The 27,318-nt window shown below is 41.5% G+C and overlaps 3 protein-coding genes across 7 annotated transcripts; 2 read left to right on the top strand and 1 right to left on the bottom strand.

Annotated features, from left to right (window-relative positions):
- Positions 1-1,689: 1,689 nt before the first annotated feature.
- LOC129589392 (uncharacterized) lies at positions 1,690-4,760 on the top strand. 3 transcript variants are annotated; one of them, XR_008690587.1, is made up of 8 exons: positions 1,690-1,943; positions 2,301-2,461; positions 2,689-2,736; positions 2,961-3,029; positions 3,170-3,473; positions 3,717-3,935; positions 4,114-4,252; positions 4,355-4,760. XR_008690587.1 is itself a non-coding variant. In XM_055484145.1 (7 exons), the coding sequence occupies exons 2-7, from the start codon at positions 2,318-2,320 to the stop codon at positions 4,191-4,193; spliced, it is 864 nt and encodes a 287-aa protein (XP_055340120.1). In that variant the 5' UTR covers positions 1,690-1,943; positions 2,301-2,317; the 3' UTR covers positions 4,194-4,760. The 3 variants fall into 3 exon arrangements, 2 of the variants coding, with proteins under 2 accessions (XP_055340120.1, XP_055340121.1); XM_055484145.1 differs by having other exon boundaries at positions 4,114-4,760; XM_055484146.1 differs by lacking the exon at positions 1,690-1,943 and adding an exon at positions 2,003-2,143 and having other exon boundaries at positions 4,114-4,760.
- A 790-nt stretch (positions 4,761-5,550) lies between these two features.
- LOC129589381 (uncharacterized) lies at positions 5,551-13,167 on the top strand. The gene is made up of 6 exons (XM_055484123.1): positions 5,551-5,756; positions 5,848-6,063; positions 6,140-6,382; positions 8,249-8,402; positions 10,825-11,000; positions 12,484-13,167. Exons 1-6 carry the CDS (start codon positions 5,706-5,708, stop codon positions 12,667-12,669), a joined length of 1,026 nt encoding a protein of 341 aa, XP_055340098.1. The 5' UTR covers positions 5,551-5,705; the 3' UTR covers positions 12,670-13,167.
- Positions 13,168-13,299: 132 nt separating this feature from the next.
- Positions 13,300-27,203, bottom strand: LOC129589239 (bromodomain adjacent to zinc finger domain protein 1A-like). Of its 3 annotated transcripts, XM_055483854.1 has the most exons (19): positions 27,028-27,203; positions 25,227-25,625; positions 24,844-25,137; positions 24,604-24,675; positions 24,285-24,380; positions 18,919-19,021; positions 18,612-18,858; positions 18,392-18,549; positions 18,240-18,335; positions 18,044-18,185; positions 17,261-17,461; positions 16,991-17,194; positions 16,760-16,934; positions 15,951-16,698; positions 14,864-15,335; positions 14,598-14,805; positions 14,419-14,461; positions 13,790-14,259; positions 13,300-13,712 (listed from the first exon to the last, which is right to left on the bottom strand). In XM_055483854.1, the coding sequence occupies exons 2-19, from the start codon at positions 25,319-25,321 to the stop codon at positions 13,652-13,654; spliced, it is 3,885 nt and encodes a 1,294-aa protein (XP_055339829.1). In that variant the 5' UTR covers positions 25,322-25,625; positions 27,028-27,203; the 3' UTR covers positions 13,300-13,651. The 3 variants fall into 3 exon arrangements, with proteins under 3 accessions (XP_055339829.1, XP_055339828.1, XP_055339830.1); XM_055483853.1 differs by lacking the exon at positions 27,028-27,203 and having other exon boundaries at positions 25,227-25,809; XM_055483855.1 differs by lacking the exons at positions 24,844-25,137; positions 25,227-25,625; positions 27,028-27,203 and having other exon boundaries at positions 24,274-24,380; positions 24,604-24,630.
- Between the last annotated feature and the right edge of the window lie 115 nt (positions 27,204-27,318).

Here is a 27,318-nt window from a genome sequence, read left to right as displayed (position 1 = left end):
GGGATTCCGGCTGATACAAAAGCCCGACATACGATACTGTTAAGGCCACCATGTCTTGGGTGTCTGCCGGCGGAGAAGGTACAGGAAAGACCATGATGAGCGTATCCGTCGACCGGCTTTAAACATTTCGTGCAGTTGTGAGGTTCACAAATCCTGGCGCCGAGTCTGAGGCCTACTGAGATTTTCAGAGTATCGTCATCGAGGAGGTTACCTATATGGGCGGAAGGCAACGCGTTGAGCCAAATGCCGGCTTCTGGTCTCGACTGGGCAAGCAGACGCGCCTTATTAATTTCATCATCCCGGTATACTTCTAGCAGGGCAGCCAGAGATACATTACACAATGGCAAATCCCATGCCTTCTGGGAATTGCGGAATTCTGGAACGGGCAGTTCTGTTAAACGGGCTTTGCCTTCCACATTTCTAGAGCAACGGTAATGTCTGAAGTCTCTCGACTGGGAAGCAACAAAGACACCAGGTCGCCGACGGAGTGAATCGAAGCCAGGAAGGCTGGGAGTGCTAATTCCTCCGATCGACGTAGACCAATGCCTCCTCTGCTAACCGGGAGACTTGCTTGCCGCCAACTGGGATAATCATCGTGATTTGTCCGGACATTACATAGAAGCTGGAAACAAGACCGCAATACTTCATCGATTTGGTACAATTGCTCAGGATATTTCCAGGCGTTGCAACACCGCAACATGTAAATGATTTTCGGTGCTCCGAGACAGTGCCTTAAAAGGAATAAGGCGTGGTGACGGGAAGCAATTTCATTCTTTCGCATACCGCGGTCAGCGACTTCGCTTTCTCGGCAAATACAGGGGCAATCGCGTCGTCCAGCACAGGGGCTCCTAGAAGCGTTAAATTAGTGCTGCACATGACGCGGATTCCCGGATGCCTTGAAAGAAAATTGGTAATTGCCTCTTGCTGTAATCTCAGAACCGCCTGCAACGTATAATTCGCACTTTCCGACGTTAATTTCCAGGCCAGTCGCCCGTGCTCTTTCGATGACGCGGTCAAAATTCTCAAGTACACTACTAGGAAGCCCGCCCAACGTCCCATCGTCAAGGTACCAAGCGTTTAGCTCGGTATCCAGGGAGGCAATAACTGATTGCAATGCGAGGCAAAATAGTAGCGGTCCCAATGGATCCCCCTGCTGTACACCGGATTCGGATGATAGAACGTGGTCGTCGATGAACAGTGACTAAGATCGTACGTCACGCTTTTCCAATTACACAACCCCAATACCATTTCCCAGTGGTATCGGCGCTCGTGCAATAGTGTGGTTCGCAACCACCGCTAGTTACGATTATGCCACTGTGCGCAAACTTAGATACTCGTACTTAATTTTTTGCACCGAGCGCGAAGCGCGAGGTGCTGCAATAAGTCTTCAAATTTAGACCAAATTTTCTCTGTGATTAGGCCGCCTTTGTCGACTGATGCTTAATGTGATCGTGTTTGAAGTTACTGTGAAATCATTGTGTGAACTGAATGTAAGAATAAAAAAGTCTTCGTCAAGAGCATAAAATTTGTCTGACGCCACGAAGAGCGTACAGATACGTCACGCTTTCCAGTTCCACAATCCCAATACCACTTCCCAGTGGTACGGACGCTCGCGCTCGTGAAATAATGTGGTTCGCAACCACCGCTAGTACTTAATTTTTAATTGCTCGAGAGTGACAAGAGATCGACGAGACATGGCATGAATGATCGTGTCTTGTCAGCAGTTTTGGAATTGGAAGTGAATCGGACATGTTCGAGACAATCGGAACTCCTGGCGGCTTGTGAATATCAGTTTTGTGTTATCCATCATTGACCATCAAAAGCACAACAATCTTTCCTCTTAGTTTAAACCTTAAAATAGCCTGGATAGTACTAACAAAAACGCCGCTTGAAATCATTTTTGCCTGGCTGTGACCATCTGGGAACTTCGTCTTTGGATGTTTGTGAGTATAGCTGGACTGTTCCCAATCTTATTTTGATTTAAGGAAGCTCGTCAGGAATTCTAGCGACTAGCATTTCCTGTTACAAGAATTTTTGAAAGGAAAGCACACTAGCCTGTCTTGTCTATCTAGATCTGTGCAGACAGTAGTTACAGACTTTTACTGTTAAGTAGTTACAGATCGGAAGTCTGTACAATTGTATAGTAAGTAATCTACCATGTATGATCAAAACTTGCTGAAATTTAAGGCTATTTTCGTAAATTAATTAATTAATTAGTTAATTTTTGAATGCTGTACTTCCGGGTTTTGTATCTGTAGTGTTTTTGCTTTGAAATGAAGGTTTTGTTTCTTGCGGTCTAGTGATCCTCGAGTGAAAAATGTCGGAAGACAAAATCCCGAAAATCAAAGAACGAATGAAAGCTTTGCGAGAAAGCTATGCTTATAAAGCGAACCAGGTTTCCCGATATGGAAAAGTCAAGGAAGCCAAAGTTAACAAGGATTTCTTCGATCGGCATGCAAATGTAAGCCTTGATACAATGATAACCTGGTCATTTGTTTACTGTTTTTGTATTGCATTGCTCATAGCTCGTTTCTGGGACTGCTGTACGTGGCTGCGAACGACTTGTCATTCATCATGAAGCTTTATGCATACAGTCTACAGATATAGTTTATATATATATATTAATATTGTACAGTTAGAATTGTGTGCAAGTCTTTTCACTTTTCACGTTAAAATTTGTAATTTCAGATTGGACTAACGGACAACAAAGCGTATCCTACCAGAGATCTAATTCAGGTGGGAGAATAACATTGAATTGCCGCGGCCTTCGACCACTTACTGGTTAATTAAGTAATTAAATCAAATAAAATTAAGTACAGTAATTGAAATCAAATAAGTATTGACTACATGACTGCAATAAAAAATTAACAGTACTCTGTTACAGATGTTAATAATCGTTGTGCTTTGACTTCCTTAAAAAACCTGAATGTGTAGAAACTTCATACCAAAGTGTTGTGTAGTGTCCAGTGATACCACATCATAAAGTTGGAATTCGGCGAGCAGAAGCACATCTCGGCCACTGCAAGAGGGTAAGGGCGCTGATTATTTGTAACAAAAACTGACCGCTTACACAAATATGTCTACTACTGCATCGCATTCTATCCACATTAGGCTACATATCAATAGCCATTGCGCGGTGTGTGTTAGCTGTTTATGATAATCATTACAGACTCATGATGTAACGATTGACGATTGCGAGATCAATGAGAAACACCACAATTTTCGCCGGGAATTGGCCGCAGAACATTATCCGCTCTGCGCCACATTTCTCTTGCTGAAGTACCGTTTCGCACACGGCTGGCCAGCGGCCTACTACTACGAGCATGACTTCCGCAGTGTGTCCATTCGTCGCTGGAGTGCGGAGGAAGCGGCAGCGGTTAAGGAGGACTTGTGTGGAGCTGAGCCGTGGCTTGGCTGCAGCAAAAAACATCCGCCGCATTCGCAGTGGTATTTGCGCGACACCAACACACATCGTAAGCGCAGACTGATAAATTATTGTGACTCCAGTACGATTACTGTGCATTCAATGCATTGCAATTATTGCAAACAGTTTGCAGTTAACCTGAACTCTTGATAATTGCTTGTGATAGGAATAAATATTAGTTTATAATTGACAACTGTGTAATAAATAATTATAGTCACAAATCACAAAATTAATTCTGATTTTGATATTGTCAACGTTATTTGTATATGTATGTGCTGTTTGGCTGTTGCAGAGATGGAGATGACCGGAATATTGTTAGAAGATCTTTGTGAAGACGTGAAAGAAGCCGCCGAAAAAATTGAGAAAAGCCTGGATCAGCGCGCCAAGAGCCGTCCCTTGCCCAACTTCTATGGACGCCGTCCCCCCAGACTGGAAATTCCGAGATACAAACAACTGGGAGAGAAGCACTTTCCTCTAGTCCCGGTGAAAAAATCGAAGCGCGTTCATTTTGGTAAAGTACACGATCAGACGTTTTGTTCTCACCGTAGAATCTATTATCAAAGGTGCTTGCACCTTTTTTACGCTTGCTAATTTACTCGTATTGATATTAGTTTGCCGGTGTGATCGATTCATGACTATACAGACAGTTCTTTTTGCTTTCGTTGTAAATTACCGTATTTGTATTGCAGATTTCGATGCTTGGCTGTACAGCGACTGCGATCGCCTTAAAAGTAACGACTTTCAACAAGGTTATTTTCCAGCGCGCTGAAGACAGGCAGCGCTTCGAAGGACGAAATCTCAATCAGTTACAGTGAATTTAATTACCATGTACGAATAGCGATTTTACTTTTTTGGTAGCTGCGGGTAGTGTTGTTCGTTTATTGTTGACATATTTGCCTATCATATCTTTTGTTGTCTCTGTGCTTCCAGGCTTTTGTTTGTCATATTTTCGCGAAATAGTCTTTTGGGCACCGTTTTGACCACGACTGGATTACAAATCACTGTGTCCAGCGCGGCGCTTCGTTTAGCAGTAGCAAATCGATTAAGATGTATATGGATTAGTAAGTACCGTTGTATAGTTATTTCATTTTTTATGATGTCTCTTCTGTTTATATGTTGTGTTTACATATGCCCACATATACATTTGCTTAGTTTTACACTATATGTTATTATACCGTACACTCCAGTTGCATAATAATCACAGAGCGGTATTTGTTTGCATTGTCACTGTACATGCATTGAACTTTCGGTTAATGTTTGACGCAAATCGTTAAGTGGTGCATTATTGCTGCTAGTAGAAAAATGCACTCGTAAATTATAGTAACTATTTCCTGCCAGTTTCCATGCATTCGGCTGTGGGTTCGATTGAACCAGATTTGATTTTGATTTCTGATTAAATCAAAGCAGTTGCGTGCTAGTCGCTTTCAGTTAACGTTCTGACCAGTGAGGAGATTTGGATTTGAATTTGATCGAATTCGCTTCTGCGCGGGATTCTTTGGCCATGAGTTTACAAAATTTCCACAACAACTGTTAGCATGACCTTTCGATTTAGCCGAAACAATCAAGCTAAGCCGGCAGTTAAATCCTCTGTGTTATTTGCCTTTCATGAAAACAATTTTTGGTTTGTTACAGAGATCAATTTCCTGGCAATAACGCGACTTACACAATAGAAAATTTCAAATGATCGATTGCGCGCGTGATAATTACAGTATCATACGCATATTATGGAATAGAACTCTTAGTATAATTTCGCGATGTCATTCGGACAGTTTTGTCTTGCGATTTTTCCTCTTCTTAAGTGTGAGCCAATTCTCCCAGTCCAGAAACCGCTTTTATTAGCCCATTTTTGGGCTAGCAGAGCAATGGAAAAAGTGACTGTTAAAGTACAAGCCTTGGTACACGTATGGTTTGAATTGAAGTTGCAGTACGTTTAACAGAGCATGCGACGCTACCGCTGTTGATATCAGTGGTGGCTTCACTGATATGGGATGGATACTGAATAAAAGTGTGTAGTTCCGCCAACGAATAGCAGTGCACATGCGGCTAAATATGCCTGCTAGGGCCACACAGGTGTAGCTCCTCCCAACGCTACAGTCAACTTGTTGCTTCGTCTTGAAGTCATTTCGGCCAATACGTTATTAAAGCAGCTAGACAAAATGCTCTTCCTTACTTACAATTAGTTAGCTGCCCAGCTGTATTCCGATTTCACTACGAGAAATTTTCGGAAAGTTATTTGATTTACAGTTGTTAGCCACAAGCTTCTTTCTGGAATCTTTTCAAAATGTCGGACAGCGACAGCGATTCGGATAGCACGGTGCTGTATTGCAGCGAGGTAAACAAGCAACCTGACAAACTGAAGAGAGACGAGACAGACGTATGTTGCGCAACAGGCTTAAAGCGATAGTATCGTTGTCATCTTCCAGGTGATGGAAGCCAGTCCACTGAGCAATGAGTCCACCGGGTCCATTGGCGCGGTGTCCCCGAAGCAGTCGCGTATCGCCTACACGGCGCCCGATGAGAATCTGCACGGAAGTCGTGCTCTGATGCGGAAACTGGAGGAGCAGGGCATACCCCTGAATCTGGAGAGCTGGGGAGCGAAGATTAGCGTGCGTCGCAACAACTGGATCCATGCTATGGGTGTAAGTTGACATACTTCTATACTTAAGGTGCACTACGGCGTTCTGGCGTTGGGCAACAGCTCAAATTTTTTGACAGGTCTACATTAAACACAACTTTTCCCAATCATCCCTCCAGTTAGCCATATCCCTGATGGACAGATTTATCAAGCGTTATCGGCAGGTTTACAATGGCAGTCTGGATAAAGCTCCATTAGAGTTTCTGTTTGATGGTGCCGTTACCATTGCCGAGCAAATGGCTGACGATGCGCCGGAGTATACGCTGCGTAAAGTGTACGAATCACCTTTAGACGGTGTCCCTCGACGACACGAAGAAATTCAGGTTGGTTTGCGTAGAATACTGATATGTAAATACAGACTGATACCAGATACAGTAACGATGAGATGTTATGAAGATGACCGCAGAGGTACAGTACACAGGTAAAATGACTGTACACCGGTAAAATTTAAGAACACTTTAATATTTTTGAAATAGGACTATAAACTCGTATATAATATAAACTGTATGAGTTACCCGTGTACAGATAGGTGGGTGTAAATTCAGTGCAGGTTGTCTGTACCGCGTTTGAGTATTGTAGTTGCGTACAGTATATCTCCATCAGTCATGTAAGCTGACAGGTTGGTCATCGTTGTTGCATTAGTAAAATGCGTAGAAAACGAATCAACTATAGATATTTCAATGCTTAGAAAACGAATCAACTATAGATTTTTTACGACCGAAATCCAGTGATCAGAGAATTAAGGCTTCTTGTTTGTTGTCGAAGGTTAGATGAATTTCTTCCGTTTCCTGCATCATGCATCCTTCTGCTTCGATTAATTTCTTTAATGAGTAAAGTACTGTTAACTTTTATTTTCAGTTGATACTGTAGCGTAAACTTTAGCGCGAATCTGCGTGATTGTAAATGTTAATGGTGATGCTGTAAGTAGCAGTTATTGATGTTTGTACTGTATTTACACTGTACACATAAGTAATTATTTAAGTATTTTATATTCTGTTACAGTTTGGCATGCTTTCGATAGCTTATTGAAATTGAAGACGAAGAATGCGAGCTATGTTTACGCTGGGCTGGATGACAATGTATTGTATCCAATTGATACGATGCATTAGTTCTGTAAGAAGTTTATTAGGTCTATATTTATTCATCAGTCGGTTTAAGAAGTGGGGAAAAGGCAGACAGGTGGCTGTCGGCTCCAAGAGGCTTTGTAGGGGGCTATAATTTTAAAATCGCTCGAAAATCCATTTACCTACAAGTCCGTGTTTGTCATACTACATTACTCCTTCCTGCGTCGATTGACCAACCTTAAAAATGAATATTATGAAAGGCGACGGCATAGAATGCGGGCTTGTGTGGCACAAGCCCAGGCTTATAATGATCTATCCGCGCTGAAAGAGGGGGCGCGTCCGCCCGGGCCTCCTAATCTTCCCTTGAAAATTCCCTCTGAATGGAGTGTGCGTAGAATATTTGAAAAGTTTTGAAATGAATAAGGAAGTATATCGACTGGCTATTGATGTATACAGCGTAAATGTGGAGAATGACTGCCGAGCAGGGGGTCGCTTTCTTCCGCTTTGCAGCGTATTATTACAGTTGTCAAGAACGTCAAGAATACGAAGTGCGAGCACGAGTGGAACAGCTATATTGCAAGCATACGATTACGATCCGCTCTGAAGCGCATCACACCTGCCGCATCTTGCGGGAAGTTAAAATCGTTAACGATTATGATTTAAATCAGTATTAAAAGATTTGCTAAGAAGGGAGTGCCGGTAGATCGAGAAGCCTCCATCTTCAGTAAATAACTCCTTACTACAAGTTATTACAGTAGTACGTCTTTTCGCAGGTACTATAACATTAACGAGTACTGAAAGATCTAGTTTATGATTAGTAATGGCACACCGATTTCCAAAAACAAATTGCTGTATTTTGATTAATCGCCGGTAATATAAGCAGATCTGTAGACGCATTCGTGAGCAGACGAAGAAAACTTACCTTAGTCGCCACAACTACGAAATCATACCAGTTTGTAGATCATTTGCAGAACTAATTATTACAAGAGGAAAAGTGATTTGAAAATATGTATTCGCTGTAAAATTTGTGTACGGTACAGTACGGTATAAGCGTTGCAGCATTGTGATTTGAGAATGAATGTTATCTGTAGATTTTGGAATATATTTTAGTAGATTCTTTTTTAGGTGGCGATGAAACTAATTCTCCAGGTTACGGATTGGGAAGTTATAGACTGGACACCGGCTTCGTTTGTCCCGCATTTCCTGGAAGCTGTGCAATTAGGATCGGATGAGGCTTTGCACAGCCATGTGCTATCGGTTTCGACCATGTTTGTGCTTGGTAAGGGTTACTTAGCGAATTACGAGAAAAAGTTTTTCAAATCAAAATTGTTATCAAATACCATTAATGTTAATGTAAGTTATTAAAAGAGAATCTAGTGGGATCATGAACTGAAGCACATGTACGGTTTATTCCGAATTTTGATGATTGTCCTATCATGAATGTACCGTGTAACACAGGCCACCGCTGTTTGAACTGGCAGCTTCATTGGACCATCAGTGTTATATGATACTGTTTATTCTGGTGTAAACCGCACGATTATTACTTTAGGATCGATGGCTTGTAATAGTTCTGAATTTTTCCAGCCAAGTGAGTTAGGGGTGCGGATAATTGACCATAACTTTCTGTTTCCATCTTCCGGTTTCCATTTCTCACGGGCGGCACGTTTGCAGCCTGAAGGAAATTGTTGATTATCGTAATCTATTGCTTGTCGTGACTAATGCATATGCTGCATGTCCGCCAGACCAGGACCCGCAAATTTTGTGTGGCTTCTACTGTAATCCAGACAGATTGTGATAGTTATGTCTTGATAGTTAAGAGCTCTGCTGCATATAGAACTGATAGATGAACGCTTTTAATTTTTACGGAACGACGGGTTTCATGCTTGATCAGCGTAGCTGGCTAGAAAGCCGGCAGTGAGTGAGTTTGTTGGCAAAATGCTTTGCAAACCAGTGAAAAATTCTGACGCACCCAGAAAATAATTTTTGAATGAAAGCGTTCATATAGAGGTCACTTACAACTTATTACTAACGAAAACGAGGGTACGATCTAACTTTGTAGTGTAATGTCCTCTATATCAAACCTCGTATGGACACCTCAATCAGCTCAACCTCGTATGGACATAAATATACAAATAGTGATTTAAGTGACGGCACGAAAAGAAACCTCAGTCATACATATATACATAAATTACAAAGACTGTTTTATAATATTTTTTTTTACCATAATTACTTAATTTACTATAATAAATTACTATACTAAATTCTGCTATAAAAATTATAAAACGTCCATACCAGGTTGACCTGACTGAGGTTTCTTTTCGTGCCGTCACTTAAATCACGTTGCATGACATTACTTATGTCCTCTGTCGATATTCACCCGTGCGAGTTGGCATTTTTTCGCGTGCAAATGGAAAGACGTCCTTAATAAACCTAAGCGTGCAATAGCGACAGATTACTCGAGATAAACGCGTGCTCTGCCAGAAGTCATCACTTTTGTTTCGCAAGGTGTTTTGCGCAAAAAGAGCAGTTTCTCTTGGGGCGTATGATGCACTACATATGGAACTGTCTACGCGTCAGTGCACAAAGTGTCATCTGACATCCAGCAGTCATCGCCCTTTAATGCCTGCCATTTTAGGTCAGTTGGCGCATAAACAGCAAAAATGCCTCATTAGGCGGTAATTAGATGTTTGTGATCTGCATTTTGCAGTGCAGATGCCGCACCTTTCGAAGATTTTATGAATAATTAATATAAGTGAACTCTATGCGTTCTGTTGAACCGGGAATTTGTGCTATGCAGCGAAGAACATCTTTGTGGATCGTACGATTCATTTATGACCTGCAGTGCTAGCAGTGACCACTCGTCTGTCCACAAGTGTTTTTGATAGATTCGTATGCATAAAATACATACCATGTTTTTATTTAGCAAGGCTTTGTTTTCGAGTAGTTGATTGAATTTAAGTTTTTAAAGGAGCTCAGAGCCTAGTGACTTGCCTTATGCCTATCTTATGATTATGGTAGAGCCGAGAAATAAACCATGAAAATTTTTTGGCTGTTTGCTTCCCTTATTAGGACGGAGAGCAGACCATAATCCGTTTACGGTACAGAATTGCAATTATCGTCCGTAGTACAATATCTGAGTACAAGCATGAATCATGAGTACGCATGTGTAGAAGAAGGCCACGAACGTAGACAAGCAGACTGCATCCTGCAGGTGACGCCGGAGCGGCTAATAAGGAGGACAGAGTTAAGAAAGTGTGACGAGTTTGTAAGCTATTCATTATGGTAATTCAATAAGGTCCCGTTCGTAACCCGTGTTGATTCATTCATTTTGCTGAGCTAAATGGAGAAATATGTTCAGTTATTGACCTGAGATGCGAACTGGATCAGAGCGTAGTATTGCTTAATTACTTTCCTAGTCAGCCGAGCTTACCATACCCGGTCTGTTTGCTCGCCACCTGCTTTTCGCATAAATTTCTGAAATATTTATGATCTTAATCCTCAAGCTGGAGTAAGCAAGCCCTATGAATGAGAAAATATTAGTATTTCGTTTGGCTTTTATTATTGGTGCACTATATTGCGATGTGTAAGCTGCGTTAATTAACCACGAATATAAAGTATTTCGTTCAGGGTTTCTCAAGACAGAATGTAAAGATATTTAACTGTAAATCTCATGCAGCAATTTTAAATGGCTTTTTTGGCAGATGAAATCGTATGCGCTTATGTCCATCCTTCGGCCATTGCTGCTCTGGCGGTGGGATTTCAGGCATGGGTCGATTTGGACGATGGCAGTGGATCGGTCAAAGGGGTTGCGTCAGTAGTGTTTTTCCAGCGAGTAATCCAAACTCTCACGGACGTGGGAAGGATGCATGTTAAATATGTAAGTGCGACCATTCCGAACATCGTTAATCCGTGACCATAAAATCTAAATTTAAAGAAATATTTGTCGAAAAATTACGAATGAACAAGCAATGCCGTGCTACCCGAAAAAATCATTAATGAGTTTGTTAGCACCAAATTGCAAGATTTGAATTTCATGGCTCGGTACAAACATAGTTTAACTTGTAAATTCGTAAAGATCTATTTGACCTTTTGTTACTGCATTCATTCATTTTTTTTGTATTGTTTTATGGTATTTTGAAGCCAAAAGATTTAGAGATGTAGTGTGAAATACTTGGCAAGCGTAACATCTGGTTGTAGAGTTGAGGGTAATAAGCTCAAAGCGTATTCAGGTGTACCAAAACATGGCCGATCCTTTCAATTTGCGTATAAATGCACATAACCATGAAGATCGTTCTTACACGGATTCAGACTTCCACGATTTTTTCGAATTTTAAAATGAATTTTAAAATTTTCGAAATTTATTTTAAAATTTGAAAAACACGCTAGAACAGTGGATCGGTGTAAGAACGATCTTCATGATTATGCGCATTTACGAGCAAAATTTCAAGAAGATCGGTCCATAATCAGACTTTTGGTACACCTGAATGCATTTAAACTTTTTGGAATTTTGTTGCCCTCATAACTCCGCAACCGGATGTTGCGCGCGAAAACGGATTTCACACCTACGTACACAATTTTTTTGGCTACAAAATACCATAAAGCAATGCAAAAAAGTGTTTGGGAGTGCGCAACAGCGAAAGTTCCAGGGGTTGTACATGAACACAGTGCTATGTAGTAATGTACCAATAGTCTCATAGAAGTGGGTGAAGTTATTGATACCAGATAAGATAGACGAGACTGTTCTTTTCGCGTTATTCCCAAATTATTTTTTGTTTCGGTTTATGATTCTACAGCCAGAGTTGTTTAGAGTGCCACTGAAAGGAGAATATCGGTTCGGGAGCTATATTGTCAGAGGGTTTCAAAGTTTAATGCATTAGGTAACAAAAGTTCGATATGGATTGATACCTCTCAAATTTTGCATAAATGCATGAAGATCGTTTTTACACCGATCCAGACTTCCATGATTTTTTTCAAATTTTAAAATGAATTTTAAAATTTTTGAAATTCATTTTAAAATTTGAAAAACATTCTAGAACAGTGGATCGGTGTAAAAACGATCTTCGTGGTTATGTGCATTTACGTGCAAAATTTGAGGGAGATCGGTCCATAATGAGACTTTTGGTACACCTGAACGCATTTAAACTTTTTGGAATTTTCTAACAGCCATAACTCCCGAACCGGATGTTGCGCGCACAAACGGTTTTCACGCCAGTGTATACAGATCTTCTGGCTATAGAATGTCACAAACCGAAACAAAAATGTGTTTGGGAGTGCGCGAAAGTGAAAGTTTTCGTGCCTGTACACGAATTTGGTACTATGTACCGGCCCACTTCCCTTAACACAAGCTTTTTGGATTGCAGTTTGTGGAAATGGCTGATTTCGTGCTTAGCCGCTGTTTAGTAAACGGTTGGCATACTAAATTCCCTGCAATACGCGCTACCGCCTTTGCTTTGTTGATGAAAACATTTTTTGGAGCCATGCCTTTACTGGAGGCAGCCAGCGCTAATCCCAAGCCAGTGCGGCAAGGAAATCAGCGTTCACGTTAGATCCACAAAACGTTACAAAGGATTATGTTTAGAGAAGTGACGCCATAATGGTCGAATATATATTAACCTCAGAAGACCGCACTTCCGCCTGGTTAACCTTTCGTGGTTCCGGATTCCCCAGTTGTCAAAGTAGTCAGACTCATAGAAAAAACTTAAGAAATTATTTCCTTGAGTGTACATTTCTTGAATTGTGTACATTACTACGCATCGCATATTGTATAGACACATTGTATTTACAGTACGAGTACCTATCTTGAGGATTTATGATAATTGGCCTGCTTGAAAGAATTCAGTGTCCCTACAGATTTATGTTGATTGTTGCGGTTGCTTTTATTTACTTGCCTGCCTTGTTTTCTTGTCGTTGTTTTGCTTAAGCATACCCGTTATGTTACATAACTTATGTAACATAACTTATGTATAACTTCTGAATTTGTTTCTTGGGGGAGCGCATGTATGGTATGTAAAAAATTATGTGGAAGAATTTGCCTGTATTTACGAAAAAACTCACGAATTTCTGTAATTAAAACGTTTTTACTTTAGCTGCATATCATAATAACAAAGAATGTGATTATGATAGTTACATCGAGTCTATCAGGGCTAAAATAAGCAGAATGATCCGAAGTGCAGACGTACGTTTAGTCACTTTATTACTTTCTGCAACGCATATTCTACGTAAACTTTCGAACAACTCAAATACCACAAATTTCACTAAGTCCATATAACTTTATAACAGAAATACAGAAAGCTTACGGAAAGGAAAATGCACACGACCAGAATCCTCGGAAAAGTGCAAGCTAAGCGATGAAAGCCTCACAACAAGATAAAATCAACATCCGACATTCAAAATCAAAACACATTCATGAAAACCTCGTCTACAAGTGCATCATGTCCAAAAAGCAAGATCGAACATATCATAAAACAGGACGGGAACCCCTTAAGAAAAACCAAAGCTATTCCAAGCTTTAACGAAAATGAGATATTTTTACTGCTTGGGGCGCTTGTGCTTCTTTCCCCACCTCGGTTTTGTCTCAGGGTCGAATTCACTGCAAAACGTCGATTTCAACAGGGCACAAAAGAATACACAAACACGCCGTAAATAACAGAAAAATATTATGCTGACCTTTCTTCCGATGACGAATGCGATCGATGGTTTTCAGCCGAATAGGGCTCATCCTCTTGCTCTGGTTCACTATCGTTTTCCTCCTCCACTGTTTCCTCTTTCTTACAACCATCAGCCAGTTCCCGGTAATTCACTCTTCGGGTTCGACCCGAGCGTCGCAGACCGTCATCTAACAGCATATCGTCAACGAAGGCAGCAGGGTCCGTTTTTTCTGCAACTGGATAATCCACCTTCTCCACGGCAGTTTTGTTCCGATGTGACGCACGTTCTGCTCTTGTGGTATGCTTTGCCGGTTTCACGGTGGTATGCGATTCGGTTTTAACAGCACTGGTGTCAGTGGTTTCTCGGAAACCGTTGGTAACAGTGTCTTCATTATAGTTCACATGAGCATTACGGGCTCGGCGATTAGTTCTGGCTACAGCAGTGGGAGGGAGGCACAAAGGACAAGCCCATTCATCATCAGGTACAAACTAGAACCAACACTTTTTTGTAATCAGTATGTCCTCGCAAACCGCAATCATATATAATACACAAGATTGAAGATTCTAATAACATTTCTTTACTTTAATAAAAAACCAGTACGCTACCCTAACCTAAGATTAGGTTAAAACGCCCCTCATTTTTCTTACCTGCAAAGGGGGAATAACGCAGTTGAGGTGGTAGATTTTGCCACTGCAATGAATCACAAGATCACAAAATGCAATACGTTTGAATATAGTACAGTAACACATCACATAACAAAAAGATCTCACAGTCAGCTACAAAAGCGAACCTTAAGTGAATTTTATTCGGAACAGCTCTCACGTACCACCTATCGCAATAGACCAAGTTGGTGCTGTCTCCGCGTTTCCGACAGGCTTTGCATGAACCATTCACCGTTGACTTTTGCCAAACCACACTATGTTCGGCAATATGCAGATGGAGCGAAATCTGCGACAGTGTCGTACAGGTGCGCAGAGAAGCCTTCCAGCGGTCCAGTTGGCTCGAATCTTTGACATAATCTTCACTGATTGTAACTAATAGAAGAAACGGAGATGACGCAACTCAAGTGACTGCCAAACATAATGCACTTACCCAAAGGCGCTCCCAGAAATCGAATCCCAATCGTCTCGATCAGCTCCAAGACGCACTCTCCGATGTGTCCCACACTGTTCGAATCCGGTGATACAACAGGCACGTCGGATTCCCTGGCGCCATTATTGCCACTACTCTGTGTCTGATGGCTTTGTTCGCTCTTGCTTTCTTTGTCATCCTCCGCTTCAGACTCAGAATCGCTATCCAGGTGATCTTCTTCAGGTTTTACCGTATCCATAACGTTCGGAGATGATACTAAGCTTTCCTTCACCAAAAGATTTGATCCAGCAGCGCTGCCCGGAATTGGCTGACTTTTCTCACCAGAATTTTCGCTGTTAGTTCGCTGCTCATCCGACGGCGGCTCCCGAATTTCAGGACTAGGGACTTGCTTGCTTTCATAATGAAAATCTTTTGCAGGGTGGACAACAGGCTGAATCAATTTGTTTGCCCATTCGGTGTGAGCAGCTGGATCCTAAATACAGCAAACTTGCAGACCAAGAAGTTCACATTTCAAGTTTCAACACATCCATAGGCTCAGCTAAAAAAAAAGCTCTTAAGCTTGAAGATTGTGGATATGCGCATAAAATTTTAAAGCACTATATACTCACGAAAGGAAACAGAATTAATCGGTGTACTACTAATGGTAAATTTCATTAACCCGCAGAACCTGAGTGGGGTTTGGTGACCGCAGAACAACAAAGAACATTAGATATCGTTTCCTGTTGTCAACACAGCGAAATGCTCCTTAGGACTGTTTTTCCCATAATCTCTCTCCCATCGTTTTGCTATTTCAGTTTGAAAAATTCTAAATTTACCATTATTATGATAATTAAGTGGACCGTAACGATCCAGGCTTTGCACCCGGGTTACATAGCGTGCTGGAGTTTCCGTACAATACGGGAAAAAAAGAAATACTTAATTCTCACTCAAGTAGAAAGGACGCATTGACTACAATACATTGCTGCTCCCAGGAGCAAAAAATATAACCTGCGAGCGAGGTGGTACAAATTTAACATATTCGACATATTAACTGATCCTAAACTGCTACACGTCAACGTTTACGATTTTACATATCATGGAAACTTACAGAAATTCCACCAAAGCGATTATTCAGGAGATTCGTGTTGAGTTCTTTCAGGACCACCTGAATCTTTCTGTGTAGTTGGTTATCCCAGGAATCACTTGGCACAATCACAGGCGTTACGCGTTCACATTGCTCATGGTGTGCAGGCAGCGTTGCTACCTTCGGACCATGAAGCCAAATAGGAATTTTTGTGTCGAGCGCTCTCTTTAAAGCGACTTCCCTTTCTCCGTTAATCAGCAAATGCTTAGGCAAGGACGCAATGTCTTTGTCGTCCCGTATTATCCACCACGAAGTTGCAGTGCCAGTTGCACCGGCTTTCAGAATGGTTTCACAAATGCAGTCAGCGCTACATATGCTAATGTTTTTGTCTGGGCTGCATTCTAACAACAGCCCTTGCATGGTGGGTAAAAGCCAGTATTTGAAAAAATGCCTGTCCATTCCCACTGGTTCGATGCGGAAATTCTGACCGGCCTCGAAGACTTTCTTATGAACATTGTTCTTCTCATCCTGAACTTTGGCATCGAACTTTGCTTTCAAGTCCATAAATGCCTCCGACAGAGCGATGAAATCGCTTTCAGTAGCCAGTTTTCTTTTACGTCTGCCCTCGTCCAAAACTTTTAGGTCTTCCAGAATTTCTTCTCGGGTCCGCTCTTTCTCCGAGCGTGCCGATCTTTTTCGTGTATAGAATTCCAGGATCTGACGGAATCGATCATTTTTTTCCGCAGCTGTATCAGGATTACGTTCTTTCGCTCTGCAAACGATTCATATTAAAAGAAATCCAAAAATGTACTATAAATAATCCTAAAACGTACGCCGCCGCAATTTTGGCCTTTGTGATCCTGCTGACATCATCTGCCATTTTTTTCATCCCTTTCAGACTAGTCTCAGCTTCTTCCACACTAGAGCTAGCTTTCTCAACTTTTTCCCGCACATTGCCCGATTCCATCACAGACTGAATGATCAGAACCAAAAGTTCCAGTCGTTGTGCTGCAATATCAGCACAATTGTAAAAATCTTTCTACGACAAATTCGCGATGACATACCGAAAGACAGCGCAAAAACAGATTTCGATAAAATTATCCGATACATTTCCACACCCGCAGGCGTCTTCAGATGTCGCAGGATAACGCCGTCGTATTTCAGATCACCATGAGACACGGTAACGGGGATGGTTGCCACCAGCAAACACATTCGAATAATTTCCGATACGGTGCTAGCTGTTACCGGGAGATTATAAAAGTGGGTACCTAGAAGCCAGAAGCAGGGAACCCGTAATTTTCAGCAAGACAGCTGATTCCTACACTGGAATTTACCTATACGACTATCCGTAAGACGTAGAATTTTCATTCCGCTATTTTGCCATCCGTTTGAATATACAGGAATCTGCGCTTCTGTGGCATTGTTAGGAACCGCAGGAGCACAAACAATCAACGCCTTGGCACAAAAGGTCAACAAGGTTGCAAAATCTCCGTCGACCAAGGTGGACGATAAAGCCACGTGTAGTCTATCCAGATCTAAAAAATCCACAAAAATTCAATTTCTCAACTCATACAAACGCTTCAGAAAGACTACGATAGTTTGGTGACGGAATCTGCGGAGATCTTAATGAAAAACGTTCCCTGGTTAATGTTTCTATGTTACTACTCTATAATAAATTAATAACAATAAGATCAATGGCACCATACTTGTTTTTTCTCTAGAAACTGATTCTTACGCGACTGCTTCACCAGAGCCGAGCTATGCGATCAGCTCTGGCTAATCATTTCTGCATCCACTATTCGGAAACAATAAATTCGTACACCAAAATTACAAAAAAGTAGGATTTCCGTCTGCTGCATTTTCACCGCAGCAAATTAATCCAACGCTATATTGAGTAACAGAATTTAAGAGCTCAATTACCGCGGTTGCCGTAATCACAATAAGCCTGCTGCTACCGGCGGCAGCCTACCCCTTGAAATCTGTTCGCGCTGCATTTGAAATTCACTAAACTGAGATACATACAAGGGAAACACGAACGGGAATAATTTATGCCGCTAATTACCAGCGTACTATTCGAGCCCTTTTTACAGTCCTACGTTCCCAGCAAAACTACGTACCCCAAACGCTGGAATTAATCAGCTGATTGCTCTTGTCGAACACCGGACCAAATATCCTGAAGAACTCTAGGACAAACAGTCCATCACCCACGAATTCATCGGGGAGCAGGGTATCCAGGCGCAACGCAGTCACGGGGATCGGCTAAAAATCACCATTTATTGCACAAACTGACCACTCAACACATAAATATCTTACCTTTAATCCACTGCACTCCAAGTCTTCACCCACGGAGAACACTTGTGCCCACACATTGCTCAAACGCTCCTTGTCCATCTTCATCTTCTCCCTCCACTAAAATACACACTCCGATCCTAACATAATCACTAAAGCCCGCTTAAAAGACATACCCGCTTTTTGTATTCTTGCTGTTTCAGTTTGCGCTGCTCTTGGGTCGCTGCCTTGTCAGCTGAGGATGACCTTCCTGCCATGAGCCCATCGTGCTTCGAAGTCGATGCTTTGGACTTCTTGGAATGTGAATAATGATTGCCAATGTTTTTCTCATCATCTGCAATGGAAATGGGTGGAGTTAGAAGGAAACCTGTGGTCAGTTTCGTAAGAAGTTCGTACCGTCATGCTTTCGTTTGCCTTCTCCGCTGTGGCCAGGTTCGCCGCCCTTCCGATGCAATTCCACAGCACAACTCTTCTTTTTCTCTTCTTTTTTGGATTTAACACGTTCCCAGAACGCCTTATCCTGTTTATCCTGCCGGGGGAAGTGCTTTCTGGGTTTAGGTGGAACGCTGAAGTGTGGCTCCGGTCCCGTGAACATGTCCCACCACGATAAAGCATTCAAGTCGAAATAATCGATCGTTTTGTACTAAATCACGCAAACAACTTTGGAAAATATGACTTTCTAAAAAACCATAAATATTGTTACCTTTAATGACCATATAGAATCAGATTTCGTTGGTTCTTTGCATTTACAATATTGCAGAATACACTGTTTCACCATGCTGCGGGAGTGCGTTCCTGGTGGTCGTCTACAGATACGTGAATGTTAGCACATACGATACGCTGCATGTGCTCAACTTCAAGGGCTGGCCTGCACTCATACAGCCCAGCGCATCTGTAGTATACGAACAAGTAGAAGTACATCATCTCAGTTGCTTATACGTACAGAGCATTACACTGCATACATGCTGAATCAGCGTCCGCCTACAAAGCGTACAACGTTTAAAACAGCCACGCCCTCGATGTTATCTAATAACGGCAACGGTACGAACGGCATTCAAAGACTGAACCGGCGTGCCGAGTTCCTGCCGCCATATTGAATTTTTGCTCTCGCTACGAAACCGTACATTCATGACGAGAGGAAAGACGTCACAGCGCACGACAGACGAGTCAATAGGCTCAAAAATAAAAATTATTGTACAAAATGGACTATTTTCGATCGCAGTTTTCCGCAAATATTATAATCTTAAGCCACAGTAATTAACTAAGCAAAAAACTGAAGAAAATTTTCTGACTCACAAGATGGTGCTCAAAGAATCAGTTACAGATTCGAACGCTAAATTACCGGAAATGCTGTTTTTGAACTCGTAAGGAATGACCACAGAATAAAGTACGAAACCAAGTGGAAAATTACCTCACAAATTACAATGGACTTTACAGCATATAAAACTCCCTTGCAGAAAAGCCCCTGCGAACAATTTGTAACACAACCAAAATTTTAAAACGACCAGGTTAAAGGAAACGACTTTAAACAATACGAAGCGCGTGACGGAAGTTGACCCTCCAGCCGTAGAAGCCCGAAAATTTCAGAAAATAAGGGATAAACCAGTCATCCAAACTTTGGTCAAAATGCTTTCTGAAATGGCCAAGGCTGACATCTCTATCCAAGCACGGCTTCTGGGTGTTAGTGCCAAGGACAACGTAGCATGGCTGGATGCACTACCAGCTGCATCCCTGGGAAATCTCCTGAACGATTCTGCATTAAGAATTGATGTTGGCCTGCGTCTTGGAACACCAATCGTTACTCCGCACTGATGCAATTGCAGTGAATGGTGGACGCACGAGGCTGTAAGAAAAGTCGGGGTCGGAAGTCCAGACACAGCAGCTTAAACGCCACGCTTAAGCGAGCCTTCGCTTCAGACACAATTGAAACTGAACTCGAGCCTTTGGGTATATCGCGAACCAATAGCAAACGCCCTGACGGAGTCACCTTAGTGCCTTGGGAACGAGGCAAAATGTTGACATGGGATGTGATATGTGGGTGTACGATGGCCCTATCACATATCGCAGCAACATCCACGCAAGCCGGCGCAGCAGCGGCACAAGCCGAACGGAAAAATCGGGAAGTACCAGAACATCACGCAGGACTATCTGTTCCGTGCGGTAGGCGTTGAGACATTGGGACCACTCGGACCTGGCGCCTCCCAGCTAATCAGTGAAGTGGGCAAGATGATTCGTCAGGAAAGAGGCGAGAAACGTGCAAGGGAATATCTGCGTCAGAGATTCAGCATCGAAATCCAACGTGGAAATGCGGCATCCATCCTGGAAACGGCACCAGCCTCGGCTAATTTAGATCAAATGCTCTCTGTGATTCGGCCGCATGTTTCCGCGAGGTGTTAAATGCATAATGTAATGTCTCTTTTGTATCTGTCAGATTGGTCAGTTTCTGTATTGGCACGTTTAACGAATAAAAAACAATACGAACGACTACGGCTAACATCAGACTTCGTAAACATAAAACGGACCCAAAAGCAGTAACTATAAAATCGGCAATTCCTGCATTATCAGCTTAACGTCTACGGTAAACTGGGAGAGAACCGAAAAATGTTAAAGCTACCTGAGTTGTTACAAAATGCACAAGATAACCAAAGCTGCTTAGTACAGCAAAATACAAGTACCTGAATCAGTTGTTCGATGTATCGGACTGTCCGACCTTTTCTTATGCAATTAATAACTAGTCGATCTACACTTCAACTTGAGCGGGCGACAGCGTAAATTTTTTTTAAATGGATAATAAAACCCAATACATACAACCGAAGATCTGCCCGGCAATCCAGATTTCTTTAAACAAAGTATCCGCGTCCATTAAAATAGTATGAAATCGAAGTATGCTAGATATAATTATCGATACAACGATTACTTCCACTGCTTAAAGGAGCGAGTCACCGCACCTCCACATTAACTGACATGGTGAGGTTAAAATTGCCATTGCAAGCAATCTGACCAAAATTAATCGAACAAACATCAGCTTACACAGCTACGTCAGGGCCAATCTCACAATGAAAGTTAGAGGAGCCGTTGGAACAGAATCGAACGATATCAATTCTTCGTTGAAGACCCTTTATGCTGGCAAAACCTTTGAAGAAATCTGGCAGGTATGCCAAAACTTCAACAAAAGCTAACAGATCCAACAGGAGTGTATTTTTTATTACGCAATAAAGGACACTTAGAACAGGTAAGACAGCATTCTGCCGCAGTCAGGGGTTAGTAAGAAATCCAGAAAAAGCATTGAGTAAGCAGATATGCGACTCGCTCCACAAGCATTCCACGATAAATTGCCAATGTGAAGCAGACTCGCAAGCACCCAGATAACGCTCTTGATCCCATTGAAATCGTGGACTCCACCCAGACAAAGATTTTATTACTCGAACAACCGCACTGACGTCACCAAACAAACCAAATTTGAAAGCGCGTTTTATGTATCTCAAAAAGAGATGTTCAGCAGCCTACACTGCCGGTTGCAACGATCAAAGAAAAACAGCTAAAGGTCAACGAAAACCACCGACTATTGTGAAACGACCTTGGACCAAATACTGTATTTATCCCGCGAAATGAAATACATAAAGCCGACAAGAGGCCGAAACCTTGTCAATATGGCGCTCCGTCTGTGAGGGACGATATTTATTCACCATAAACATCGCGACAGATAGCTTCCTCAACGACAAATACACTCGGTCTCCGTTGGCAATCAGTTCATCTGGATACATAATGTACCGTATATCCAACACAAGAAAGCGGATCAAGACTCAGCAGAACGAATAAGTCGGCACATTGCACCAGGCTCAAGTGCCTCTATCTGTGCCCCTACTGGATTTGACTGAATAGTGCTAATTCACAGAACCTACTGACCGACAATTCGCTTTTAGACGATTCTGCTGCGACTCAATTTTCATGTTGACCGACATCTTGCTTGCCGGTCTGGATTCGAGGTATCTTCGCTTTCTTGGCTTTTTCTACTGAGTTTCTTAGCTTTCTTGGCGTTTCATTATTGACTTTGCTTGGTTCTCCAGTGGATCTTATATTAGTTGTTGTCGCATGTTTTCTAAAGCTAAATGTCTTCTTCGGTTTTCATATTTTCTGACGGTATCCTTTTACATTAGGTATGTTATTCCCCAATTACTTCCAGGTTTCCTTACGGTTTTCTATGTTTTTTCCTGTTTTCTTATTGCAGCAGATTGTCGTCAGCAAAATATCGGGATTCACCAAACTGTCGTTCAGCAGCTTGTCGGTCATTCAATTTGTCGCTTAAAAAACTGCCAGTCAGCAGAATGTCATCAACCGTTTGTCCGTAAGCAAGATAGCACATCGCTGTGCTGTCTATGGTGCGGCCAAATACGATTCACAAACTCCAGTGCAGTATCGGTCGGACCCAGTGAGTTTGCATCTACGGGGGTTTTCGCGCGCAAATATGTGGAACTGTTTGGGATTGAGCCAATGTTTCCTTAACAATCTTCTCGAATCGATGAAAACAAGAAAACCAACGGCACAAAAAGCCTAGATGCTGTGCTATTCACAAAAAAAGGACAATCAACGACTCCCAACGCCATAATTAATATCATGCAAAACTGCTCATGTACCCAATCCTGGTTCACTTCGGTCATGCAGTTGCTCGCAAAAAGCGAGTGCACTTTTCAAGTTAGACCTTTACACAGGATTTACTGCGTGGAACATTCTCTGGGTGTCTGCACGAAACCGGCATGGTCATGGGTGACCTAGGCTTTGTCTGGTTTCATCAGGTTTTACGCATACTTGAACACGCTTGAACAGTTTGTAAAGGTCAGGAACGTCGATCAAGATTGGTTACTGCCGGGCTGCGACATTTACACAGTCTACGCTCATTGGCTAGTGGAAAGTCATCATACAATATAAAATAAGCCAATGGTCGTATTTGTAATCGCTAAAGAGAGTATACAGTCTGCATCAGCTGAGCGCGAGTACAATCCGCAATTCCCTTAATGATTTTATGGGGTAGCCGTAATACCCACCCACGACTGGCAGATTTGCGTACAAAGATAACAATCATGATAGTAATGATTGTTAATTTTATTAATGATCATAGTGTTAATGATTGTTATTTGTAAATCTCTAGCTTATGACTTTTGCTGATTATGTACGAATTTTAAGGCGAAATTGCTTATTTACAAACTCAATACTAAGGCTACACTCACACTAATGTCTCATACCGTATGACTGTCATTGTACGAGTAGTCAAAGATCGAAATACTAGTACTGTACTTTTTTTTATTAATTTCTGATGTATCGAAAAGTTGAACATTAAAGAGTGGGCCCGCGAACTCAACGTTACGTAGTGGTTACTGCCTATGAAATTGTTACAACTTGCATCAAGACGACTTTCATTTTCCAGGAACAATAATAAGTCTCAGCTGCTCACCTCCTAATACTACGAGTACATACTCGTACCAATGCTATGCAATCCTTGTAATAACTGGTCCACATTTACACAAAGCTATAAACAAATACACTAACATGAGAATAAATAAAAATTTCAAATAATAGTTAAATCTAACGGGTAAAAATGATCGTATTATAATCACTTTTAACTTTATTATAAATAATCACTTTATAATCACTAATGAAAACACTTCATTATCACTTTATAATCACTTTTAAATTTATTTTGCGAATGTGGGATTAACGGCTACGCATTTTATGTATGTCATATCACTAATTAAGTAATATTAGTAATATCTGCTTTTCAAACGGAAGCATGGTAAACGTATCGTACAGGCAAAGGCCGAAAACACTTACAAACCGAAAGAACCTACGATTAGTTTGCAATTCGCCCGGCAGTGATGCTGTACTCTGTAGTAGTCTGTTCAGTGGACATTGCGCGCTTACAAAGTATGGGTAAAACAACAGATCAAGCAATTTGAAACTGTTCGGCATTGTAACTGAATAATTCAAACGATTTTAATATCAGATGTTTTTTAAACAGCTCCAGGCATTTGACGGATCACAAATTATCGAATTTTTCACTGACCTGAAACTCACCGTATATCCACACAGCGAATTCTTTTCAACGATTCTGGTGTTGTGACTGTACGCTCTAGTAGTCCAATTTCGTATATAAAATACTGCGGCAAGTACCTGCAAACAGTAGAAATCTACAATAAGGAAATATGGCAAAAACAACAGCCAAAAGGTAAAATATGTGGTGTAAAAATTAACACATTCCAATATATTTCCACAGACAGGAAATTTGTTAATAATACTTTTACACATTTCTACGAGTACCTTCCCAAAAACCTTCCCAAAAGGGTAGAAGCCAACATTCATAATTTCAGACAAACGGACTATTTGACGATTTTACCTGGTGCCATCTACCACGGCTCCCGATTTAAGGACGAAATCGTGCTGGACATCGATAACTGTTCCCGATTTCCTAAAAATATAACATTTCTGTCGACAGATAATACAATAATCTAAAATATCTATTTACGTATGCCGCGGATGTTGGAGACTTTTTCGCTCCACACTCAACTCAGATTAAGTACACAATGTCCACAGCAGATACCCCACACTCACAATCAAGGCGTACATTCCAACTTACCACTCATTTCGATGAAAAACCATAACCTTTTCGTTCTTCAAAAACCGACACTCCAGGTATTCGTACAGCGTATTCACTAGTCTGGAGAGCGAACGCATGGGGGTGATCGGGACCAGGAACAGAGTAGCCAGTTCCACGTGGAAATCCAGTCCGCTGCGGTACTCTTCCACATCGATTTTTGGCAGCGTTCGCTCGTGCCATGTGACTGTGGTATTGATCCCGGCCGTGTCATCCTTTGACTTTGGCTTGGCATTGCGAAGAAACCTCTCTTGTACGATAGATTCAAAAAAAGACCTACGGGAAATGCAAACCAACTGATGTTAACGATAAATGTTTCGGTTTAATATAATATTTCAACAAAGAACAGACACAGAACATCGTACTCGTATGTTGAAAAGTATTCTCCCGTCGAGGCCTGCTGGAAAAGGTTGGTGCTGGGATGCCTGATATCCTCGGGAATCAATTTGGAAGCCACCATTTTTGGGGACGAATATAGTCGCGGGTCGAAGGTTTTGAATTACAAATCATTGGATAAAATATCATGAGTGCATTTAGAGAACCGATAGCAGGTCGTACATGTCACATGTGAGGAACAGTTGCTGCGGGAACTTTGAATTAACGGGTTCTCGATATGCGGGTTGAAATACAATCAAAAAGCCAGACGGCATATCAAGCAGAGAGCGCCGCGTGCTCCGTCGATTGAGCGAGTGCGCACTGCGAGAGAGGTGGCGTGCCTCCAGCCTACCAAGCAGTTTGTTCGCAGCCAAATTTCTTGAGCTGCCCTGCAACAAACCAATATGGCTGACTTGATTCCACAGAAACTGCATGGCGCTAGGTGCAACCACTATAATACAATAATAAGTACAGGACAATTATCCGAAACAATAATCAATAATTTCGATAAATTTCAAATTTATTAAAATATACACTGGCATTCTACAACCGTTCAATAGACTTTTTTAGCTTGCAGGCGAAAACTTCGTGACAAAATTATCTGCTGTACTAACATTCAACGTAGCTGTCTGTAGCGTAGATGTACTCTACTTAGTACTCGTACAGAATTTTAACAGAAGGGGCCAGACTGCCAGATTGGTTTTTGTAAGGGGCCATCCATAAATTACGTAACGCCAAAATTCACGGCTTTTGATACTCCCCTCCCCCTGTGTCACCAATGCTAACAAAACTGAGATTCCCTCCCCTAAGCGTTACGTAATAAAATCACAACCGTCCATAAGCTATACCATTGTGACGTCATAATTATAACAAAACGTAACAAATTTTTTAAGGCCCCCCCTTTGTCATAAATCGTACGTTTCAAAGACTCCCCTCTCCCCCTATTTGCGTTACGTAATCTATGGATGGTCCCTAAGTACAGTACTTGTACGGAAACTGGCGCGATACAACAGGTTTTCCAAGTTTTCCAGTTTCTACAGCATTAATTATTAAGTTTTAGGTTTCCTGTGTTTGGATTTGGATGACGATTCAAAATTAAAAATAACCCGAATAAACAAACAAATAGGCAACAAAACATTAACTTCTATAACGACTATAAGCAATTGCTAATTCGCTATGTTGTAAACTTGTAATGTAACTGTATTAATATAATCGCTTAAAAATTACTTAATGTAAAGTTTTTGGAGATGGGAGATGAATAATCGAATAAATAAAAAAATTTACTAAAAATTTTAGTGTACAAGTAGTACGGTATCCGCGCGAGTTTAAGGGACAGAAAAAGTAAGTAATAAAACGAAACGGTACTGGTAAGTGGTAACTGTAAGAACTTAAAAATTTTACAATAGTGCATTAGCGCTGCAACTTGTATGTGTACAAATCACGCATACATACATACAACTAAGACGTTTTCGCAATTGCCATTGGCTGGCCCGGCCTACTTTTGCCTACTTGTATAGATGTATGCGTGATTTGTACACATACAAGTAAGAAACGCACATGCACTAATTATTTCTCATGTGAGTATGCATGAACCACGAAGTCCTCAGCACTCAGCACTAGTGCCGTATTTACTACTAAATTACTAATCTACTATTTAGAGCATACATTGCTCCAGTCTTAAATCTCAATCAATTATTGAACAAAACTGCCACTATCTTACAGTTAATTATCAATTATAATTTATCTGCCTTACTTGCCGCTTGCATGTACCAGTACTAGTAAGTACTGCACCTTGTATTGTAGATCCGCAGTCCGCGATTACGTAGACCCTAGACAAGGGAAATAGACAGTGAGACAAACAGACCCAGGCACAGCGAGAACAGCGATTTCCGTTTAAATTTGCGTACTGTATCCTGTTTAAAAATGCACTAGTAACAATTCTAGATTATTTTAAAAATTATAAGAATAAAGAAGTCGAGAAAAAAAGATTACTGACTGATTTGCTCCGTCAATGGCAGCCGTTGTGTTGGCGTTTCTTCTTGACACGACTGCCACCCAGGCCGATCGCCCAACCGCACACCA

Source organism: Paramacrobiotus metropolitanus, unplaced genomic scaffold, assembly GCF_019649055.1.
Source record: "Paramacrobiotus metropolitanus isolate TYO unplaced genomic scaffold, Prichtersi_v1.0 Parri_scaffold0000034, whole genome shotgun sequence".
NCBI classification, from domain to species: Eukaryota; Metazoa; Tardigrada; class Eutardigrada; order Parachela; family Macrobiotidae; genus Paramacrobiotus; species Paramacrobiotus metropolitanus.
Note: the sequence above shows the minus strand (reverse complement) of the source record. Positions and strands in the feature narration are given on the sequence as shown.

What these genes read in the sequence shown, in the direction of transcription:
- LOC129589239 (XM_055483854.1), bottom strand. Translation starts at nt 25,321, where the DNA reads ATGGTGGCTTCCAAATTGATTCCCGAGGATATCAGGCATCCCAGCACC. An exon ending in GAATACTTTTCAACATACGA is followed by an intron (nt 25,138 to 25,226) that starts GTACGATGTTCT and finishes CATTTCCCGTAG; the next exon opens with GTCTTTTTTTGAATCTATCG. An exon ending in GCCGTGGTAGATGGCACCAG is followed by an intron (nt 24,381 to 24,603) that starts GTAAAATCGTCA and finishes TACTGTTTGCAG; the next exon opens with GTACTTGCCGCAGTATTTTA.
- LOC129589381 (XM_055484123.1), top strand. Translation starts at nt 5,706, where the DNA reads ATGTCGGACAGCGACAGCGATTCGGATAGCACGGTGCTGTATTGCAGC. An exon ending in CGGTGCTGTATTGCAGCGAG is followed by an intron (nt 5,757 to 5,847) that starts GTAAACAAGCAA and finishes GTCATCTTCCAG; the next exon opens with GTGATGGAAGCCAGTCCACT. An exon ending in ACTGGATCCATGCTATGGGT is followed by an intron (nt 6,064 to 6,139) that starts GTAAGTTGACAT and finishes ATTTTTTGACAG; the next exon opens with GTCTACATTAAACACAACTT.
- LOC129589392 (XM_055484145.1), top strand. Translation starts at nt 2,318, where the DNA reads ATGTCGGAAGACAAAATCCCGAAAATCAAAGAACGAATGAAAGCTTTG. An exon ending in TCTTCGATCGGCATGCAAAT is followed by an intron (nt 2,462 to 2,688) that starts GTAAGCCTTGAT and finishes TTGTAATTTCAG; the next exon opens with ATTGGACTAACGGACAACAA. An exon ending in ATCTCGGCCACTGCAAGAGG is followed by an intron (nt 3,030 to 3,169) that starts GTAAGGGCGCTG and finishes TAATCATTACAG; the next exon opens with ACTCATGATGTAACGATTGA.